General features: G+C 45.7%; 1 protein-coding gene across 5 annotated transcripts in view; it reads left to right on the top strand.

Moving 5' to 3' along the window:
• Nucleotides 1-19,282, top strand: part of CCDC157 (coiled-coil domain containing 157) — a 158,080-nt gene that overhangs the window by 67,421 nt on the left and 71,377 nt on the right. For 3 of the 5 annotated variants that reach the window (XM_029572039.1, XM_029572037.1, XM_029572036.1), the window contains exons 4-6: nt 1,667-2,360; nt 9,041-9,118; nt 16,733-16,923. In XM_029572039.1, coding sequence (XP_029427899.1) covers nt 1,667-2,360; nt 9,041-9,118; nt 16,733-16,923 — 963 coding nt within the window. The remainder of the gene's footprint in view (nt 1-1,666; nt 2,361-9,040; nt 9,119-16,732; nt 16,924-19,282) is intronic. The other 2 variants (XR_003852047.1, XR_003852046.1) reach the window with 1 other exon arrangement.

Raw genomic sequence — 19,282 nt, forward strand, 5'->3', positions numbered from 1 at the left:
AACACCTGTTACAGGTAAGCAACTCTGCTTTATTATGAGCTTATAGGAATAATTAGACAACAGGATTTGCTACAAATAACACTAAATGGTTGACTGCAATACTCAGACAAGGAGAATAATCACAATAATTTATATATTAGTATATGAAACAAAGCATACATTCCTTACACTGTTCTTTAGGACCCAAGGTGTCTTTCAGCTCTTAAACAGGCCGATACAGTACAGTGCTCTCCAGCAGAGCGCACTGTTAACCCGCGATTGGACACGCGTTTTGGACGCGCTAGCTTTACCCCTTATTCAGTAAGGGGTAATAGCGCGTCCAAAACGCACGTCCAACCCCCCCCCCCCCCCCCGAACCTAATAGCGCCCGCAACATGCAAATGCATGTTGATGGCCCTATTAGGTATTCCCGCGCGATTCAGAAAGCAAAATGTGCAGCCAAGCTGCACATTTTGCTTTCAGAAATTAGCGCCTACCCAAAGGTAGGCGCTAATTTCTGCCGGCACCAGGAAAGTGCACAGAAAAGCAGTAAAAACTGCTTTTCTGTGCACCCTCCGACTTAATATCATGGCGATATTAAGTCGGAGGTCCCGAAAGTTAAAAAAAGTGAAAAAAACAAAAAAAATTTGAAATCGGCCCGCGGCTCATGGGTTAAAACCTGACGCCCAATTTTGCTGGCGTCCAGTTTCCGAACCCATGGCTGTCAGCGGGCTTGAGAATCGATGCCGGCAAAATTGAGCGTCGGCTGTCAAACCCGCTGACAGCCGCCGCTCCTGTCAAAAAAGAGGCGCTAGGGACGCGCTAGTGTCCCTAGCGCCTCTTTTTACCGCCGGGCCTAATTTAAATAAATTTATTTACTGAATCGCGCACACAGGAGAGCGGGCGCTTGCCCGCTCTCCCGCGATTTTACTGTATCAGCCCAAAAGTGTGTAATGTTCTGATCATTTACAGTTTTGTTTACTTTTATGTTGCTTGCGAGAAATCTAACACTGGCAACTGCATCCCCCACCAGTCCCATCAGTCCTGAATCACAAGTCAGCACCTGCTTTCTTGGATCCTGGTGCTGCTTTGATGTCCTGCTTTCTTGCCTGTGTGCTGTTGTCTGGTTCCCAGATTCTTGTGTGACAGGTTTCAGCACATAAGCATTTACATCTGTGGATTATCAAAAGCAGTTAATAGCAATAGCTGGGACAGCTGTAATCAACAGCATTTTCAGTATATGTATGTAAGAAAAATCTTCCTTCTCTGCTGCCTAATCACAACTTTCAGGTTGCTGTAAACATTTAGCAAAAAGGCCATATGTCTGTAGGATAAGGGTGGTGACCTCTCTATTATCCCTGCAACAGTCATGAGGTCTTGTGATTTTAAGATCAGTGTTCAGTCCTGCTGCAGCCCACAGGTGCCACTAACCCTATAACATCTGAGTTGATCAGGCTCAGATCAATTCCATAACACCTGTCCTGAGCACTGATTGTCAGACCAATGCTGCTTATCTTGTCTTTTCTGTATAAAATAAGGTCACCTTGCATTTTGTTAGAGAGTGAGGGTAAGTCTGGCATTATAATGATGGTGTTCTTATGGCTATAAATGTTGCATAATAGATTGGTTGTAAGTGGCATAATTATTTATATAATCATTTTATATCCATTTGTATATTTACTTACAGAAAAAGTCCTACAGAGATGATAGTGTTACACTTCAGACTCCGTCGAGGACTGAGGTAGATGAGAACGAGTGCATAAAGGGTTCCACATCACAAATGCCTTCATCTCATAATCACCTGCTCAGAACTGGCCATTCACAAAGTAGGGATCAGCAAACTGACAGAATTCCCAACCCTAAGTCACAGTGCTCATACTACAACATGTCTATGGACACTCGGACCATCAGCTCTCAGACAATCGAATCGGCCTTGGTACCATGTGATTCTTGTGCCACTGCTCAGGCCAGCCTTCGGGAAGTCAGTAATGCCATTATCAAGGCCTGCCACAGCCAAGGCCTGCCCTCCTCCCTCTGTAAGTTTCAGGAAGTGGTGCAAGAAATGGTAGGAACCCGTCTCCTGTCAGCTACAGAGATGAGCTACTGGGCATCCGAGCAAAGCAAAGATGTGTCTCGCATCAACAAGCAACTCTTGGAACTCATGGAGCTGGTGAACCCTCTAAAGGCTAAGCTGGAAGCCTCCGAAGTTGAGAAGATGCAGCTGAGAAGTCAGATTGAAAATTCTGCCAAAGAAATTCAGAAGGAGAAAGAACAACAGCAGCAGCAGCAGATAGTGTCTGAGCACTGTTTAGAGGAAATGAAACAAGAGAATCAAAAAAATATGAGTAGATGGGAAAAAGAGAAGAAGGAGCTGCAGAAAAGTTAAGTGCCATTGCTACTGGATGTTTTGCTACAGCAGCAGAAAAGATCCTCAGAAATTAGTTCATAAAGCAGCCTCTTGTTATATGGCATTAGGAATGCTAGAGAACAGAGAGGTGTGGAAAATATGAAGTCAAAATCAAACCAGGCAAATTTCAGCCTGGTTTGAACTCAATGACATTTTCTCAAATTTGCTGAGGATCTTTATGGAATTTTTTTTCACTGGAAATCTGACAGATTTGATGCATATTCACCAATTCAAGGAAATCTGTTTTGAATTTGATTCCCACAGATCCTTAGAAATGGGCAAATCTGCTTGAACTCTGATGCAGATTCACAGAGTCCAAAAGTTCACCGCACTAGACTAATGAGCTGCAAGCCTTTGTTTCAGTTTGCCAAACTACTTCATGAAAGTTTTGTGGGTTTTTCCCCAAACGTTCACATATGCTTACAGAAAAAGGATGGGCTTTTCCCTTCCCCACTTCTTTCATTTGAAGTCTCAATCTCACTTTTATATTTCCATTGATTTTCTTCTCTCCCTCTTCTTGTCGCCTTGTTTCTCTGTGCACCTTTCTTTTATTGTTTCTTGCTGTTTCTCCCTACTTCTCTATATCTCCCACTCATTTTTTTTGCTCCTATCCATCTCTTGCTACCTTATTTTTATCTGAGGGTTTACACTGTCAGCTCTGGGATATGAGGAGAAAGGTTAGAGGCCCATTCTTGAGATGTGAAGAGTTTTCAAAGGCCCAGCCCAGGGATGTGAGGACAACATATGAGGGCTCAGAGTGGTTGGGGACCTAGTCTTGAAATGATAATGATGATAATTTATTATTCCCTTGATGTCAGGGGTAAAATTTAAAAGCATTGTGCACACTAAAAACTCCATGTACGTGAGTATCTGGGCCATGCGCAAGCAACACGTATTCTAAAAACTGGATTTTACGTGTTTATATATGTGAGTGCAAATAATAAAAAAAAGGTCAGAGTTAGAGGTGTTCCGGTGTAGGCCCAATACTTATGTGCATAAATTTATATTTTAAATCCAGAGGCCACAGCTGGCTTGTTAGCTGTGTATTTGTACTACTGCTCCTGATGAGGTGTGAGTCTGCAGAAATCGCTTTTTAGGCCTAACACGCAAGAGTGAGGGGTCCTGGTCAACTGGGGGGAGTGCAGTCTGAAAAACCAGAGGAGTCTAAATGACCTTGAGATAGACTGGGCAAACAGGTGGAGTAATTGGTAAAACTTGCGCTGTCCTTTACATGGGCATGTTTTAAAATCTGCTTACCTGTGCACGTGAAACCTGCTAAAGTCCTAAAGAAGATACATAAAGTCCATTTGTTCAAGTAATGGCTTAAAATTAGGAGCACACATACGTGCAGTAGGAATATTTTAAATCATACATATGCAACTGGATTTAAAATTCCAGCATATGTTTGCTTTTGCACCCATGTGTCTGTGGATGGGTGCATGCGCTTCAAATTACAATGAAGTCTAAAAACATAATCAAATCCATACATAGAATACCTAACATCAAGTTGACTTAGGGAATAGCCACTGCTATTACTGGCATTAGTAGCATGGAATCTACTTAGTGTTTGGGTACTTGCCAGGTATTTGTAGCCTGGATTGGCCACTGTTGGAAATGGGATGCTGGGCTTGATGGACCCTCTGTCTGACCCACTATGGCAAATTCTTATGTTCTTAACATCAACAAACAATTAACTCTGTACATCTAATAGTCAGCACATAAAACAGACTATATTATAGTTATATTAAAAACAAAACATACACAATTAAAAGTAAAACAAGTGGTCATCCTAAAGAGAGGTCCAGCTTGCCACCAACCCACCCAAAACTATAAACATCCATATCACCATATCTATAAACGAATTCTACCAAAAAAAATTAAATATGTCCCGTTAAGGGTACCTGTTAAAACTTAGCGAGATGTGAACCCTTGGACCGAGGGGGAGTTGGTACTACCTGAGGAGACAAATCCTCAGGTTCCCCCGTCAGGTGGCAAGGCGGAGTCGAAGTAGGAGCTAGCGGTTCTTCACCGCTGGAAGCCCGCGGTCCCCCAGGAGGAGCCCATAGGGACCTGTGTCGCTGGGACTTAAGTGGACCTTTGAGAGGTCGAAGAGGTGCGGAGTCGGGTCTTCGCCACTGGAAGCCCGCGGTCCCCCCGGGAGGAGCCCTTAGGGACCCGGGCCACTTGGACTTAGGAGGACCCTTGAAGATGGAAGATCCGTCAAAGGAGTCCGAGGTCAAGTACCAGAGAGTCGCCGTTCGCCGGTCCGAAGTCACATGCCAGAGAATCACCACTTGCCAGTCCGAAGTCACATGCCAAAGAATCACCGCTTGCCAGTCCGAAGTCACACGCCAAAGAATCACCACTTGCCAGTCCGAAGTCATATGCCGAATAATCAATCAAGAGGAAGCAGGAACCCAAGGCACCAGGAGACTCACCGAAGCCAGCAGACTCGTTGCCAAGTCAAAGGTCAAGAAGAGGAAGCCGCCTTAAATACCTCCCTAACCCTGACCTATCTGCTGTAGCTGAGCCTGGTTAAGGTGACGAGGCCCCTTTAAATGAGAGCAGGAGGCGCAGCCTCGCATCTAAGGGCAGCCAGAGGATGTCCCTGGAATCGTGCAGGGCGGCCCGATGCTGCGAAGAGAAGCCCGGAGGACGCCCCCCCCCCCCCGCCAGAGACACCGTCGGAGCGCGGCCTAGTGTCGGCGGCCAGTGCCGCGAAGAAGGCCAGAGACCTGCCTTGGGGGGTTCCCTTTGCCCGCAGGCCAACGCCGACAGCAGCCCGGGAGCAGGCAGGAGAGGTAGGCGTGGCTAGCCGTGGCTAGAAGTTATAACAGTACCAAGACTATCATTACAGAACAGTGTTATAATATGGAAATGATAAAACCCAGACTCTGATAAGAAATAAATCCATTAGTCCAAAATCACCCTATCCTCTCACAGTAATCTGTAATAAAGGAGTCAAATCAAATTTGCAGATGATACAAAATTATTCAGAGTAGTTAAATCACAAGCAGATTGTGATAAATTGCAGGAGGAACTTGTAAGACTTGAAAATTGGGCATCCAAATGGCAGATGAAATTTAATGTGGATAAGTGCAAGGTGATGCATATAGGGAAAAATAACCAATGTAATAGTTACACGATGATAGGTTCCATATTAGGAGCTACCACCCAGGAAAGAGTTCTAGGCTTCATAGTGGATAATACATTCAAATTGTCGGCTCAGTGAACTGCGGCAGTCAAAAAAGCAAACAGAATGTTAGGAATTATTAGGAAGGGAATGGTGAATAAAACGCAAAATGTCATAATGCCTCTGTATGGATTCATGGTGAGACCGACCTTAAATACTGTGTACAATTCTGGTCACCGAATCTCAAAGAAGATATAGTTGTGATGGAGAAGGTACAAAGAAGGGCAACCAAAATGATAAAGAGGATGAAACAGCTCCCCTATAAGGAAAGACTAAAGAGGTTAGGACTGTTCAGCTTGGAGAATCGGCGGCTGAGGGGGGGATATGATAGAGATGTTTAAAATCATGAGAGGTCTAGAATGGGTAAATGTGAATCAGTTATTTACTTGTTTGGATAATAGAAGGACTAGGGGGCACTCCATGAAGTTAGCATGTAGCACATTTAAAACTAATCAGAGAAAGTTCTTTTTCACTCAACGCATAATTAAACTCTGGAATTTGTTGCCAGGGGATGTGGTTAGTGCAGTTAGTGTAGCTGGGTTTAAAAAAAGGTTTGGATAAGTTCTTGGAGGAGAAGTCCATTACCTGCTATTAATCAAGCTGACTTAGAAAATAGCCACTGCTATTATGTTACGGTCCCGGTCCGTGCCCCTGATCCCCAACGTCAGTTCATTGTGGAAGTTGACGTCTCCGACATGGCGGTTGGAGCCGTCCTGAGTCCCTGCCGTGTTCTTACTTTTCCCGGAAGTTCTCACCCGCAGAAAAAAACTATGGCATAGGAGACAAAGAACTTCTGGCCATCAAATTGACCTGCGAGGAATGGCGCCAGTGGTTGGAGGGAGCCCAGCACCCAGTGATCGTCTATACGGATCACAAGAATCTGGAATGCTTATGTCACACCCAGCACCTCAACCCGCGACAGGCTCGGTGGTCCCTCTTTTTTAGCCATTTCACTTTTTCCTCCGCTACAGGCCTGCTTCCAAGAACATCCAGGCAGACGCCCTTTCCCGTACGGCAGAGATGGAAGATACCCCTAATCCGCCTCAATACATACTCGACCTGGCCAAGGTGCTTCTCAAGGCGTCCGACGTGGTCCCTATGGGGAAGACGGTTGTACCGGTTCACCTTTGGAAGAAAGTACTCTCTTGGGCCCATGACTCCCTGACCACTGGTCACCCAGGGGTAGCACGAACCCAGGAATTATTCTCCGAGTACTACTGGTGGCCCCAGCTTAAGAAGGATGTTTGGCTCTATGTCAGCTCCGACCTGTGCTCAACAGAAGATTCCTACCAGCCGCCCCTGGGGTCTTCAGCTGCTACCTATCCCCACCGAACCGTGGACCCACTTGTCCACGGACTTCATTGTGGACCTACCCTCTTCAGAAGGGAAGACGGTGATCTGGGTTACGATTGACAGGTTCTCCAAGATGGCCTACTTTGTCCCTCTCGCTAAGTTGCCCTCAGCACCTGAACTTGCAAACCTGTTTACTCACCACACCTTTCGCCTTCACGGGCTTCCCCGGCAGATTGCCTTGGATCGGGGCTCACAATTCACTGCAAAATATTGGAGGGCACTTTGTAAAAAGTTTGGGGTTCAGCTAGATTTTACGACCGCCTTCCACCCTCAAGCTAACGACCAAGTGGAGCGCATGAACCGGACATTGAAGACCTTCCTCCGGTCCTTCGTGGGAGATTTACAGACTGATTGGGTGGCCCTTCTCCCATGGGCAGAGTTCTCGTACAATCACCACAAACACTCTGCCACCGGTAATTCTCCCTTCTATATGGTGTACGGGAAACGGCTTCGACCTCCCTTGCCCTTGCCGTTGACAGTGCCATCTCCAGCCGTCCAACTCACGGCCCAACAGTTATGTTCTCTCTGGCACTCTACCCGGCAGAAGCTTCAACGCACGGCAGTTATCACTAAGAAGTTCGCAGACCGTCTATGATGTCCAGTCCCATCTTTTCTCCCCGGGGAGAACATTTGGTTGAGCACGAAATATCTTTGCTTGCGGCTTCTCTCCATGCGTCTAGCCCCAAAGTACGTCGGCCCGTTCTCCATCATGGAAAGGGTGGGGGCAGTCTGTTAACACCTCCACCTCCCGCCTACGCTCCGGGTCCACAACGTTTTTCATGTTTCTCTGCTGAAGCCATTGGTCCTGTCCATCTTCCATAGGAAGACCCCCGCATCAGCCACACCTGAGGCGCACGAGGATACTATCTACCAAGTCAACGAGGTCCTAGATGTGCGATTCTACCACAGACATTGGGAGTACCTCCTCTCTTGGCAGGGTTATGGTCCTGAAGAGAATTCTTGGGAGCCAGCCTCCAACATACTGGACAAGGGCCTCCTCCATCAGTTCCTTATGGATCATCCTGCTAAACCTAGATCCCCGGGAAGGTGGCGTAGGAGAAGGGGTACTGTTACAGTCCCGGGCCGTGCCCCGGTCCCTCCACCTATCTCGGGGCCAGCCCTGGCCGCTGGAACTGCTCTTCAGCCATCTAGGCCCGATCTGGTTCCTGCCGCGATATTCCCTCCTCGAGGGAGTCGCCGCCGATCCTCTGTGGCTGGCCCCGCCCCCTAGGCATGCATGCGCAGGGGCTCCAGGTTTAAAGGGACCAGCGCGGGAAAACTAAGCACAGCCCCGGGAGTGACGCTGCAGGATTATTTAAATCCTGCAGCCGGCTCTAGCCTTGCCTTGTAACAAGGTTCACTCGGCTTAAGAGGTTCTAGTTGCTGTTCCGGATCGCTGATCTTGTCTTCGGTTTCTGTCTTCTGGTTCCTGACTCTGGCTTTCGTCCCTGGACTCCGTCTCTGCTTCCTCCCTTGGATTTGTCTTCAGCATCTGACTCCTGGCTTCCGACCTTGGCTCGTACACTGACTACTGGCTTCTCGTCATCCACAGGTATCCGGTTCTTCGCCCTCCAGGGGGCCTCGCCTAAGTCCCAGCGGCTCGGGTCCTCATGGGCTCCCCCGGGGGGATCGCGGGCTTCCAAGGGTGAAGTCTTCATCTACCCCTTGGTGCCGGCTGCTCTCCTCTGGTCCTCGGTCGCAGAGGACCTCGCCTAAGTCCCAGCGACGCGGGTCCTCATGGGCTCCTCCCGGGGGGACCGCGGGCTTCCAAGGGTGAAGCCTTCGAGGGTTCCTCTTCAGCGCCGCCTCCCGGCTGCAACGTCCACTGTGGGCTCCCACAGTGCATCACCATCCGTCCCAGCTGACTCAAGGGTCCACGTTCCTAACATATTACTAGCATCAGTAGCATGGGATAGACTTAGTTTTGGAGTACTTGCCAGGTACTTAATGCCTGGATTGGCCACTGTTGGAAACAGGATGCTGGGCTTGATGGATCCTTGGTCTGACCCAGTATAGCATGTTCTTATGAGAAGCCAGGATTATTAGAAGACCTGTTTTGTCAAATTTAGCAAGACATTGCTAAGTAAAGTTTGTTTTGGTTCCATTAGGAGCTGTTGTCTTTGAGGAGAGAATTTCTACCCTGAAAGAAGAGCTGAAATCACAACACCACAGTATCCAAGACCTGGGTAAGAGCCCTCAAATCTTCACAGTCAGGGTGGAAGTAGATTCTAAGTGGCCTGGAAAGAAAATTCTTTGACGATGTGTTATGCTGGTAGCCAATGATACAAAACTTTCTGTGCTGTACTAAACCATAGCTAGGGACACAATTCACTCAATTCTAGAATAGTCTATGAATTTAACAACTTACTATTTGAAAAACTCCAAAGCTTTTAACAAATAAAATAATTGTACTTATTTTATTCATGACTGTTTAGTATTATGCCCTAACACATATAGCAAGCAGTTCATCGGAAAATGGGCCAGGTACACAGTCCATGGGAAATGATCGTATTTCATTGGTGTGTACATAAAACAGAATATATCAGCATACAGTAAATGTTACTATACAAATAAAATGGCAAGAAGAAGTTTGCAAAAAGCAATAGGTTTAATGTTGGAGTGCACATTACTGAATCTGGATGATGTAATTGAAATTTCAGGGCAGTCATACAGTGCAAGTTGTTGGCCTGTTCCTTAGTTACTCCAAAGATAGTGTGTAATATTTCATCTATTATATCTTATTAAATTTGAGATCACATTTCATAACCTTTCAACCTACAGATAAGAATGTGGATGCCATGGGCTTTCAAACGATAGCTAATTTTTGAAAAACAGTGCAGAGGTTGCAGAGTTATAGCCTCTCTACCTGGGTAACATCAAGCTAGGTTGAGAGAACATTGCACAAATCTCATCTTTGGTTGAGTTTCTCACTCCGAATGTCAGCAAATCTTCACAAGAGAGCACTGTGCTGTTCGTACGTCTCACTTTGAATGTCAAAGTGGCCCCTACACTCCTACCTAAACCTCACCTCGAGTAACTAGGTGGGCCTCAAATAGAGGTATAAATACCTAACTACAATGAGGGCCTTATAGCTAGTCTGTCTCTCTCTCTCTCTCTCATATGAGGGCCCTGATAGCTATGCTGGCTCTCCAGCAGCTTAAAATACTAAAAACAGTATTTATGAAAACATCACAAAGCTTGATAAAGCCATATCACAAATGAAAAAGATGTAGTTAAAGCTGTATGATATGACTTCGCAAATTACAAAGCCAACCCACTTGGCTACAAATCCCACCCCAAACTTCTCCCCTTTTCCTAATTTGCATCGCACTATGCGTTAAAGGCATTTTTCGCATGCGAAAACGCCATATAGCACTTTGATAAATAAACCCCTTAGACGGATATGTCGCTCATCCCTAGAATGCCCGTGCTGCACCCCCAAGCTAGTCAGATAACTTTTTTGCAGCTAAAAAATTATCTGGCTATCTTGGGGACGGTAAGCATGGTGAGATTTTCAAATCCTGCCATTTGCTTAGCTAGTTCTCAGCATAGCTGGACAAATGATGCTGAATATAGACCTCACAGTACCTTGTAAAAATCTTCCCACTCATATACATTTTCCATGTTCTGCTTTTTACAAAATACAAATCAAAGTGCATTAAACTAGGAGTCTGTTTCAAGGATCCACACAATGGGCCGGATTTTAAAAGCCCTATGCGCACCGGGCCTATTTTAAAAAGGCCCGGCGACGTGTGGCAAAGTCCCGGGGCTTTACTAAAGGGGCGGTCCGGGGCAGGGGTAGCGCACACACAAGTATGCCACGCGCGCTCCTTTTAAAATCTACCCCAATATACTCTACACTTTCATTGAACAATTACAGAAATATTCTAAAAATAAGAATAAAAATACAAAAAGTCTTGATTACATAAGTCTTCATACCTTTTCTCATAGCAAACCCAAATTAGCTCCAGTTCAAAAAATTTCCTAAACTGGGCCCATAAGTTAAATAGAGCCCACCTGTGTCCAATCACAGTAGTTGATCTGATTTGAATACTGCTGGATAAAGAATAAAGCTATTTCTATTTTATGAAGGAATATGAAGCAAAGGTCAACCCATACTAAACAAGTTGCTGAAAGAGCTCTAGGCTAATATTATACCTTGTTTTTCAATTTACGATTGGTCAGGAGATTGCGCCTGAATTTTTAACTGTTTTGCAAACATTGGTGTTATCCAGATTAGATTATTGCAACGCACTATGGGCCAGATTTTTAAACCTATGCGCGGGCGTAGATTTGTGCGTGCAACCCAGTACAAACAAATCTACGCCCGATTTTATAACATGCACGCGTAGCCGCGCGCATGTTATAAAATCTGGGGTCGGCGTGCGCAAGGGGGTGCACACTTGTGCACTTTGCGTGCGCCGAGCCCTAGGGGAGGCCCGATGGCTTTCCCTGTTCCCTCCGAGGCTGCTCTGAAATCGGAGCGGCCTCGGAGGGAACTTTCCTTCCGCCTCCCCTACCTAACCCCCCCTGACTTTTGTTGGCGAAGTTGCGCCTGCTCTGGGCAGGCGTAGGTTTCGCGCGCAGGCCAAGTGCCGGCGTGCGAGCCCCTGGCACGGCCGCTGTGCCAGAGGCCTTGGTCCTGCCCCTGGCGCGTGCAAGGGGGTGCACAATTGTGCAACCTGCACGCGCCGAGCCGCGCAGCCTGTCTCCATTCCCTCCGAAATCAGAGCGGCCGCGAAGGGAACTTTCCTTCCACCCCCCCGCACCTTCCCCTCCCTTCCCTACCTAACCCGTCCCCCAGCCCTACCTAGAACCCCCCTTACCTTTGTTGAAGAAGTTATGCCTGCCTTCCGGCAGGCGTAACTTACATGCGCCGGCCAATGGCCGGCCCGCAATCCCGGGCACAGCGGCAAATGGCCGCTGTGCCTGGAGGCTCAGGCCACGCCACGCCCCTGGACCTCCCACGCCCCGCCCCTTTTTGCAAGCCCTGGGTCATACGCGCGTCCCGGGGCATGCGCGCGCCGCCGACCTATGCAAGATAGATTCAGCGCACGCAGGGGCAGGCAAGGGCAGCTTTTCGGGGGTTACGCACGTTTCTTATGCCTATAACCCTTTGAAAATCTGCCCCTCTATGATTTTAAATTTGTTTATGTTTCTTGCTTTGTAATCTGCCTCTAATTCTTGTTATTGTGATAAAGTGGACAATACATTTAATAAATTCAAATTATTCAAAGGTGCAGATTATAGTCTTCCCCCAAGAACATTTCAGTGTATTTGGGACACTGTCAGATCCATCACTGTAAAACAGAAATGATTTGGGCCACCAAGACACTGCCATGATCAGGTTGTCCCTCCAAAGTCAGTAGCCCTGGATTAAGGAAATTGCTGAGGAAGATCACTGCAAGGCCTAGATTACTTTAAAATTACTACAGAGATGTGGCTGTTGACTGTTAAACAATTTCAAGATTATTCCACAAACATGGCCTGTATGGGAGATTGGCAAGAAGAAAGCCACTGCTGAAGAAAGACCATATGATAAGCTCATAGCATTTCTTGCATTTGCAAAGAAACACTTAGGGGATACTGCACACATGTGGGAGAAGGTTTTGTGGTCTGATGAGACCAAAATGGAACTTTTTGGTCTTAATGCTAAGCAATATGTATGGTGTTAAATATCACCCTGCTAACACCATCCCTACAATAAAGCGTGGTGATGGCCGTAGTATGTTGTGGGATAATTTGCAATAGTGGGGACAGGGAGACTTGTGAAGATCAAGGAAAAGATGGATAGTACAAAGTAAAGGCAGATCCTAGAGGAAAACTTGTTCCAGTCTGTCATAGAACTGGGATTGGGAAGAAGATTCACCTTTCAGCAGGGCATTGATCTTAAGCACAAAGCAAAAACAATAACATAGAAACATAGAAATGACGGCAGAAGAAGACCAAACGGCCCATCCAGTCTGCCCAGCAAGCTTCACACATTTTTTCTCTCATACTTATCTGTTTCTTTTAGCTCTTGGTTCTATTTCCCTTCCTCCCCCACCATTAATGTAGAGAGCAGTGATGGAGCTGCATCCAAGTGAAATATCTAGCTTGATTAGTTAGGGGTAATAGGGGTAGTAACCGCTGCAATAAGCAAGCTACACCCATGCTTATTTGTTTTAACCCAGACTATGTTATACAGCCCTTATTGGTTGTTTTTCTTCTCCCCTGCCGTTGAAGCAGAGAGCTATGCTGGATATGCATCGAAAGTGAAGTATCAGGCACATTTGGTTTGGGGTAGTAACCGCCGTAACAAGCCAGCTACTCCCTGCTTTGTGAGTGTGAATCCTTTTTTCTTCTCCCCTGCCGTTGAAGCTATGCTGGATATGCGTGAAGTATCAGTTTTTTTTTTCCCCTGCCGTTGAAGCAGAGAGCTATGCTGGATATGCGTGAAGTATCAGTTTTTCTTCTCTCCTGCCGTTGGAGCAGAGAGCTATGCTGGATGTGCATCGAAAGTGAAGTATCAGGCACATTTGGTTTGGGGTAGTAACCACCGTAACAAGCCAGCTACTCCCGGCTTTGTGAGTGCAAATCCTTTTTTCCACATTTCCTCTTGCTGTTGAAGCTTAGATTGATGTTGGAGTCACAGTAACCATGTGTATGTTTATTGAATAAGGGTATTGTGTCCAGGCAGTAGCCATCATTCTGGCGAGTTACCCACTCTTCATTGGCGGCCTCTAGCAAGTAGAAGATGAATGTTTTTAAGTGGCTCAGTCAAAGCCTAGATCTGAATCCAATAGAAAATGCGTGGTAAGATTTGAAGACTGCAGTTCATAGATGATTCCTAGCTAACTTGAGCTATCTGCTAAGAAGAATAGGCAAAAACTGCACCATCCCACTATGCAAAATTGGTAGATACTTATCCTTAATGACTCATAGCTGCTACTACTGCAAAAGGAGCTTACACCAAGTATTGAGTCCAGAGGCGTGAAGACTTATGCAGTCAAGACTGATTTTTTTTTTTTCAACCTCCATTACTTTTTGAATATTTCTATAATTGGTCAATGAAAGTGTAGAGTATGTTGTGTAACTCAGTAAAACAAACACCTAGTTTCTTTTGCTTTCTGCTACTCCAATCCAGAACAATTTGGTTTAGCCCCTCATCCAGTTGAAGAGAGAGAACATTCTTTTTTTTTTTTTCAATAAAACTTGGGAAGGGAATCTACAGAACCTACTGCTTCTCCCAACTGCTGACTTAGCACCCTGGCTAGGACCTCACAGATTGCTCCAAAGAGATAATCTTCTGAATATTATAATTGGAAAAATCCTGAGGACTGAATTTCAAATCAGTTTTCATATGACTAGGCCCTTCTATAATCCTTTGATAGTCAAAAATAGGTCATGGGATCAGTTTATTGAAGCCTGAAGACGAGGACTGTGTTACACACAGGGACACAACTGGGTCTTGAAACTGTTCAGAAATGGGATTTCTATACTGAATCCCAGTGCTTCATTAATTGCAAACTCTGATTTGACTATACTGTTCTATTGCCTCTGTTTATTTAAAGTTATTGAAATCCACCTTGAGACCAACTTTGGGAAAAGGCAGAATATCAAATGTCATAAATAAGTAAATACATGTGGTGCAGTGAGAGTTAAAGCCAGTATTCTCTGCTTCCAGCTGATGGAAGAACTATTGTTTGAGCAGAAGTATTATATATCTTATTTGTTAAGTAAACGGCCTCGAAAGGCCTTGCATTCTGTTGAGAAAGGGGTGTTTTAGTGTGCCCTTGGGCCTCAACCCGACCCCAGACGGATCCAGGGCCGAATCGAGGGTTGACAGCGTGTTCCAGCATGGCTGACGGTCTTACCCTTTGCCAGGCCTGCAAGCTCCCAAGGCCAACAACATGATGATGTTGGAAGTTGAATGGTCCTCCGACTATTCCGAGCCCTTTCGGACCTGCCGCTTAGATCGGCATGGAGCAGCAGGCCTGGCCTGAGGTCGAGGGCAGAAGACATAACACCAAGGTCGATGCTACGGTATCGCAGACGAAGAAATGACACCAAGGCTGATGTGGACGGCATCAGAGACGAGGGCTGGAACAAGACATGACACCAAGGTATTTGAGGACATGACACCAAGGCTGATGCGAAGACATCACGGACCAATGATCGATACGACGGCATCCCGGACCAGGGTCGATGCGACAACATCAAGAACAAGACGTTGAAGCGAAGACATGACACCAAGACTGATGCAACGGCATCCAGGACGAGACGAGGAACTTGACGAAGTCCAGACGAGACGAGAAGCTGGGCGGAAGGACATTGGCACTGTCTCTCAGGGTGCCCTACACAGCCCACCTTCACGGGAGGACCCAATGGGCTGGTCGCAGACCACCCTGTCCCACTGCGCGCCCTACACAGCCCGAGGAGGCTGGTCACGGATCACGCTGAGAACAGGACGAGCACAGGGAAGAATCCAGTCGAGGTGGGACTCCGACAACGTAGCCACATGTCGCCCGAAGCACCACAAAGGCTGGCAGGTCATGAAGCTCAGGAGTGCAGGGACCGGAGTCCACTGCCGGCATCTCCCACGATGAAGAAGCGTCACCTGGAGATCCACGGCCGGCAGAAAGGAAGGCTCAAGAGCACTGAAGCGAACCCCAAGAAGGGCAGGACACTAGGAGGCGAAACACCAGGAGACAAAACACCAGGACACCTGGACGAGGACCTCAGGCACGAAGACTTGACTTGACATGACATGACATGAAGATGAAACGAAGAGGAGCTCCATGAAGAAGACCTGACGGAGCTCTGGCAAGTAGGAGCCTCCAGAGTGAAGTAACTCCAATGCAAGGCGAAGAAGTAATGCGAAGACAGCCCTTTTATAGGGCTAGGCAGGAAATCAGTCCAAAGGTGGGGCCAGCACACTTCCTGTGTCTGGCCCTTTAAATACTGAAGAGAGGCGCGGCCGCGCGCCTAGGAAGAAGGAGCAGGAGCTGGTGCAGGACCGTGGACAGCGGTCTGCACCGACGTCTTCAACGCAGACGCAGGGCTGGGCCTGTGAAGCAGGCCCCAATGACGGCAGCAGCTCCAGCCGCTGCAGGAGGCCCCAGAGGCGGCTCCAGTCGCTAATCCAGCCCGGGCTGTTGCCTCCTGGCCGCGAAGATCCGGATGACGTTGGCGGCGGCTCCCAGCCGCATGATGGCAAAGTGAAGTCCGCGGCTCACTGCGGTAAAGAGGAGGCTGGATGGGCGCTGAAGGCCCGACTCCGGTGGCACCGGCCGCGTCGGGCAGCAGAGAGGTAAGCAATGCCTGCTCGCGGGGGGGACCCGCGGGCAAGGTTCATAACATTATTGGTCTGCCCTATAATTTGAAATGGAAGGTAATAGAAAAGGACCATTTTATCTGAGACGTTCAGTTTCATTGGACCATGCACCTGCAATTTTTACAGAGTCGTGAACCAATTCCCATCAGAGGGTTCATGATTAAGCAACTTAGCATATATCTAAGACAGAATTTTGTTTTGGGCCATGCACCTGTAATTTTTACTTTTATTTGTATTTTTTAGACAGCAGAATGAGAAAAATGTATAAGGGTATGAAGAGTTTTGCAAGGCATTACGTATAGAGTGAGAGAAATATCACATTGTATATTTTACTTTATTATATATCATATTCAGAACTTATTCCCATGCTATCTAACTTCTTGAAAACACCCATTATGAGGTAAGTTTAGGACAGGGTTCTTAGGATTTGACACAAGCTTTCCTACTCCTCAGTGTTTACACTTTCAATGGGATGTATTCGCAGAGCTAACTAAAGATAAACTACTGAATCAAATGAAAACAGAAATGGCAGACAAAAGTGAAGTGCTAGCTCTGGAAGATCGAGTGAGATTGCTCACAAGTCAGCTGGAAAACAAGAGCCAGGACTTGCACCATGCCAGTATCGAGCTGGACAAGGAAAAAGCCTGCATCGAGAGCATGCTCAAACATGAGACGGTGAGAGTTTTCTGGAAATCAAACCAAGCCATACTACAGAGTGTTATCCAAATCCCAACACACAAGAACATAAACACAAGAACATACTAAACAAGCCTGGCCATGGAACGACATATCAAGCCCCTAGGAGAAAGTGGGTTAGACCAACAGGAATTGGTGTCCTCTAGTGAACAATTGTGCCATTCTGTATTATATTATGGTGTTATTTTAAAATGTTGCCAGTGTACTTAGGTAATTCAAAACTCAAATATACAAATGATGTTCTGTATATCTAAAAATCAAATCAATTTAATTAGGACCGTCATATCATCCCGCAGATGCTGAATGTTTTATATTGTTCAGTATTTTCACCGCTCAGAGACATTTTTAATCTTCTGGCCACACTCAAAGTGTTTTTTCCAATTTTGAAAATTTTTTAATATTAATTTTTCAGTGAGAATAAGATAAAAGTACTTCCCCTTCATCAGAATCTAGAGTCCAACATGATACCATGTTTTGCATCTGCTGCCTCAGGGTCCCTCCAAGGTATTTTTATCCAACAAGAAATTTGGTAATCCAGTTATTCGAGTTAATCTTTTCTCTGTAAGACAGAGACTCAAAATGAAAAATCAGGCATACACAATGGGAAAATTACCGCAAGAAGCGCTCAGAATTACTTACAATGCACTGCAGTCGTTTTAGCGCGTCAATTACCCAAAGGGAAAGCGTCCCATGCTGGATCAGTTTTAAATGCTTTCGTGTACTTACGTATGGAACGTTGCCTCCACGTAGGAAGATTGACGTATAATGGGAAAGACCAGGCTCACATGAATAAGTCCCCCTCTATCTCTATTTAAACCTTTTGGGGTTATTGATTGTAGTTGGAAAATCCATCTCTGCTTGTGTTGTCTGAGTTTTTTGACACAATCTCCCCCTCTCCAGTGTGGAGGTATGAATTCCAAAATAGTCCATTTTATTTCCTCAAAACGATGATGGAATTCTACAAAATGGGCTACCAACAGAGCCTCTGTTTTTTCAGTTTTCAAGCAACTTCTATGTTCTATTAAATGCGTTTTTACTCAGCATTTAGTCATGCCCACATATATCATCCGGCAAGGGCAGGTGATCGCATATACTACAAATGTTGCTTTACAGGAAATATCCTGAGGTAAAACAATTTGTTGGCCTAATGATAAGATAGTATCTTCAGACAATTTAAGCGAACAAAATTCACAACTTTGACATTCTGTGAATGCCTCCATTGATATTGGGGGGTTATCAAGGCTGGCATGTATTACATGATCCCTGATATTATATCCCCTGGAAAAAGCAATACGCAAAGGTTCATTAAATAAGGGGTGGATTTCTTGACGGGTGTTCCAGTGTTTCGGTATAGCATGGCTGATATAGACTGATGTTAAAGTATGCCGTAAAACCAGAGTTTGCTGGTTTGAGTCCTCTCCCAGTGTTTTTTGCAAAAAAAGATGATCTCTATTAGAATATAAAGCTTGGCAATATGCTAACTTTATACATGATATTGGATATCCCCTTTGTAGAAAACGTTCTGCCATGTATTTGGCTTGCAACTTAAAATGAATTTGATCAGTGATATGAAGGTCCTAATTAAAATGATTTGATTTTATATAAGAAGATAAGAAATTGCCATGCTGGGTCAGACCAAGGGTCCATCAAGCCCAGCATCCTGTTTCCAACAGAGGCCAATCCAGGCCATAAGAACCTGGCAATTACCCAAACACTAAGAAGATCCCATGCTACTGATGCAATTAATAGCAGTGGCTATTCCCTAAGTATAATTGATTAATAGCCATTAATGGACTTCTCCTCCAAGAACTTATCCAAACCTTTTTTTAACCCAGCTCCACTAACTGCACTAACCACATCCTCTGGCAACAAATTCCAGAGCTTTATTGTGCATTGAGTGAAAAATAATTTTCTCCGATTACACTTGCAACATTTTTAAATAATCTGATAGATTCATTTTCAAGGACTTTATTTGCACTATTGTTGTGATTTATATCATGGTGTTCCATACAATACTAAAACCACATTGTACTACTTATTTTATTTAATTAAAAAGATGTATATATCATCACTCTGGTCTATAATTAGATCACCCAAATCAGTAAATATAAATAAAGCATAGTACAATATTGAATATTGTACTTTATTTTGTTAGTGAATCTAGATCAGCATGTGATCACATCTGGCTACTTCCTGACCCACAGTGGTGAGATGGGTCCAGTCCCAGAAGTGACATCCAGCTAGTTGGATGCTTCCTGTGCATATGGGCTTTCCAAGTCCTTGGCCTGTAACTCCAGGGTACCCACTCTCTCCCCCCACAGCTTTAGGCAGTGGGTAG

The sequence above is a fragment of the Rhinatrema bivittatum genome, chromosome 11 (assembly GCF_901001135.1).
Source record: "Rhinatrema bivittatum chromosome 11, aRhiBiv1.1, whole genome shotgun sequence".
Lineage (NCBI taxonomy): Eukaryota > Metazoa > Chordata > Amphibia > Gymnophiona > Rhinatrematidae > Rhinatrema > Rhinatrema bivittatum.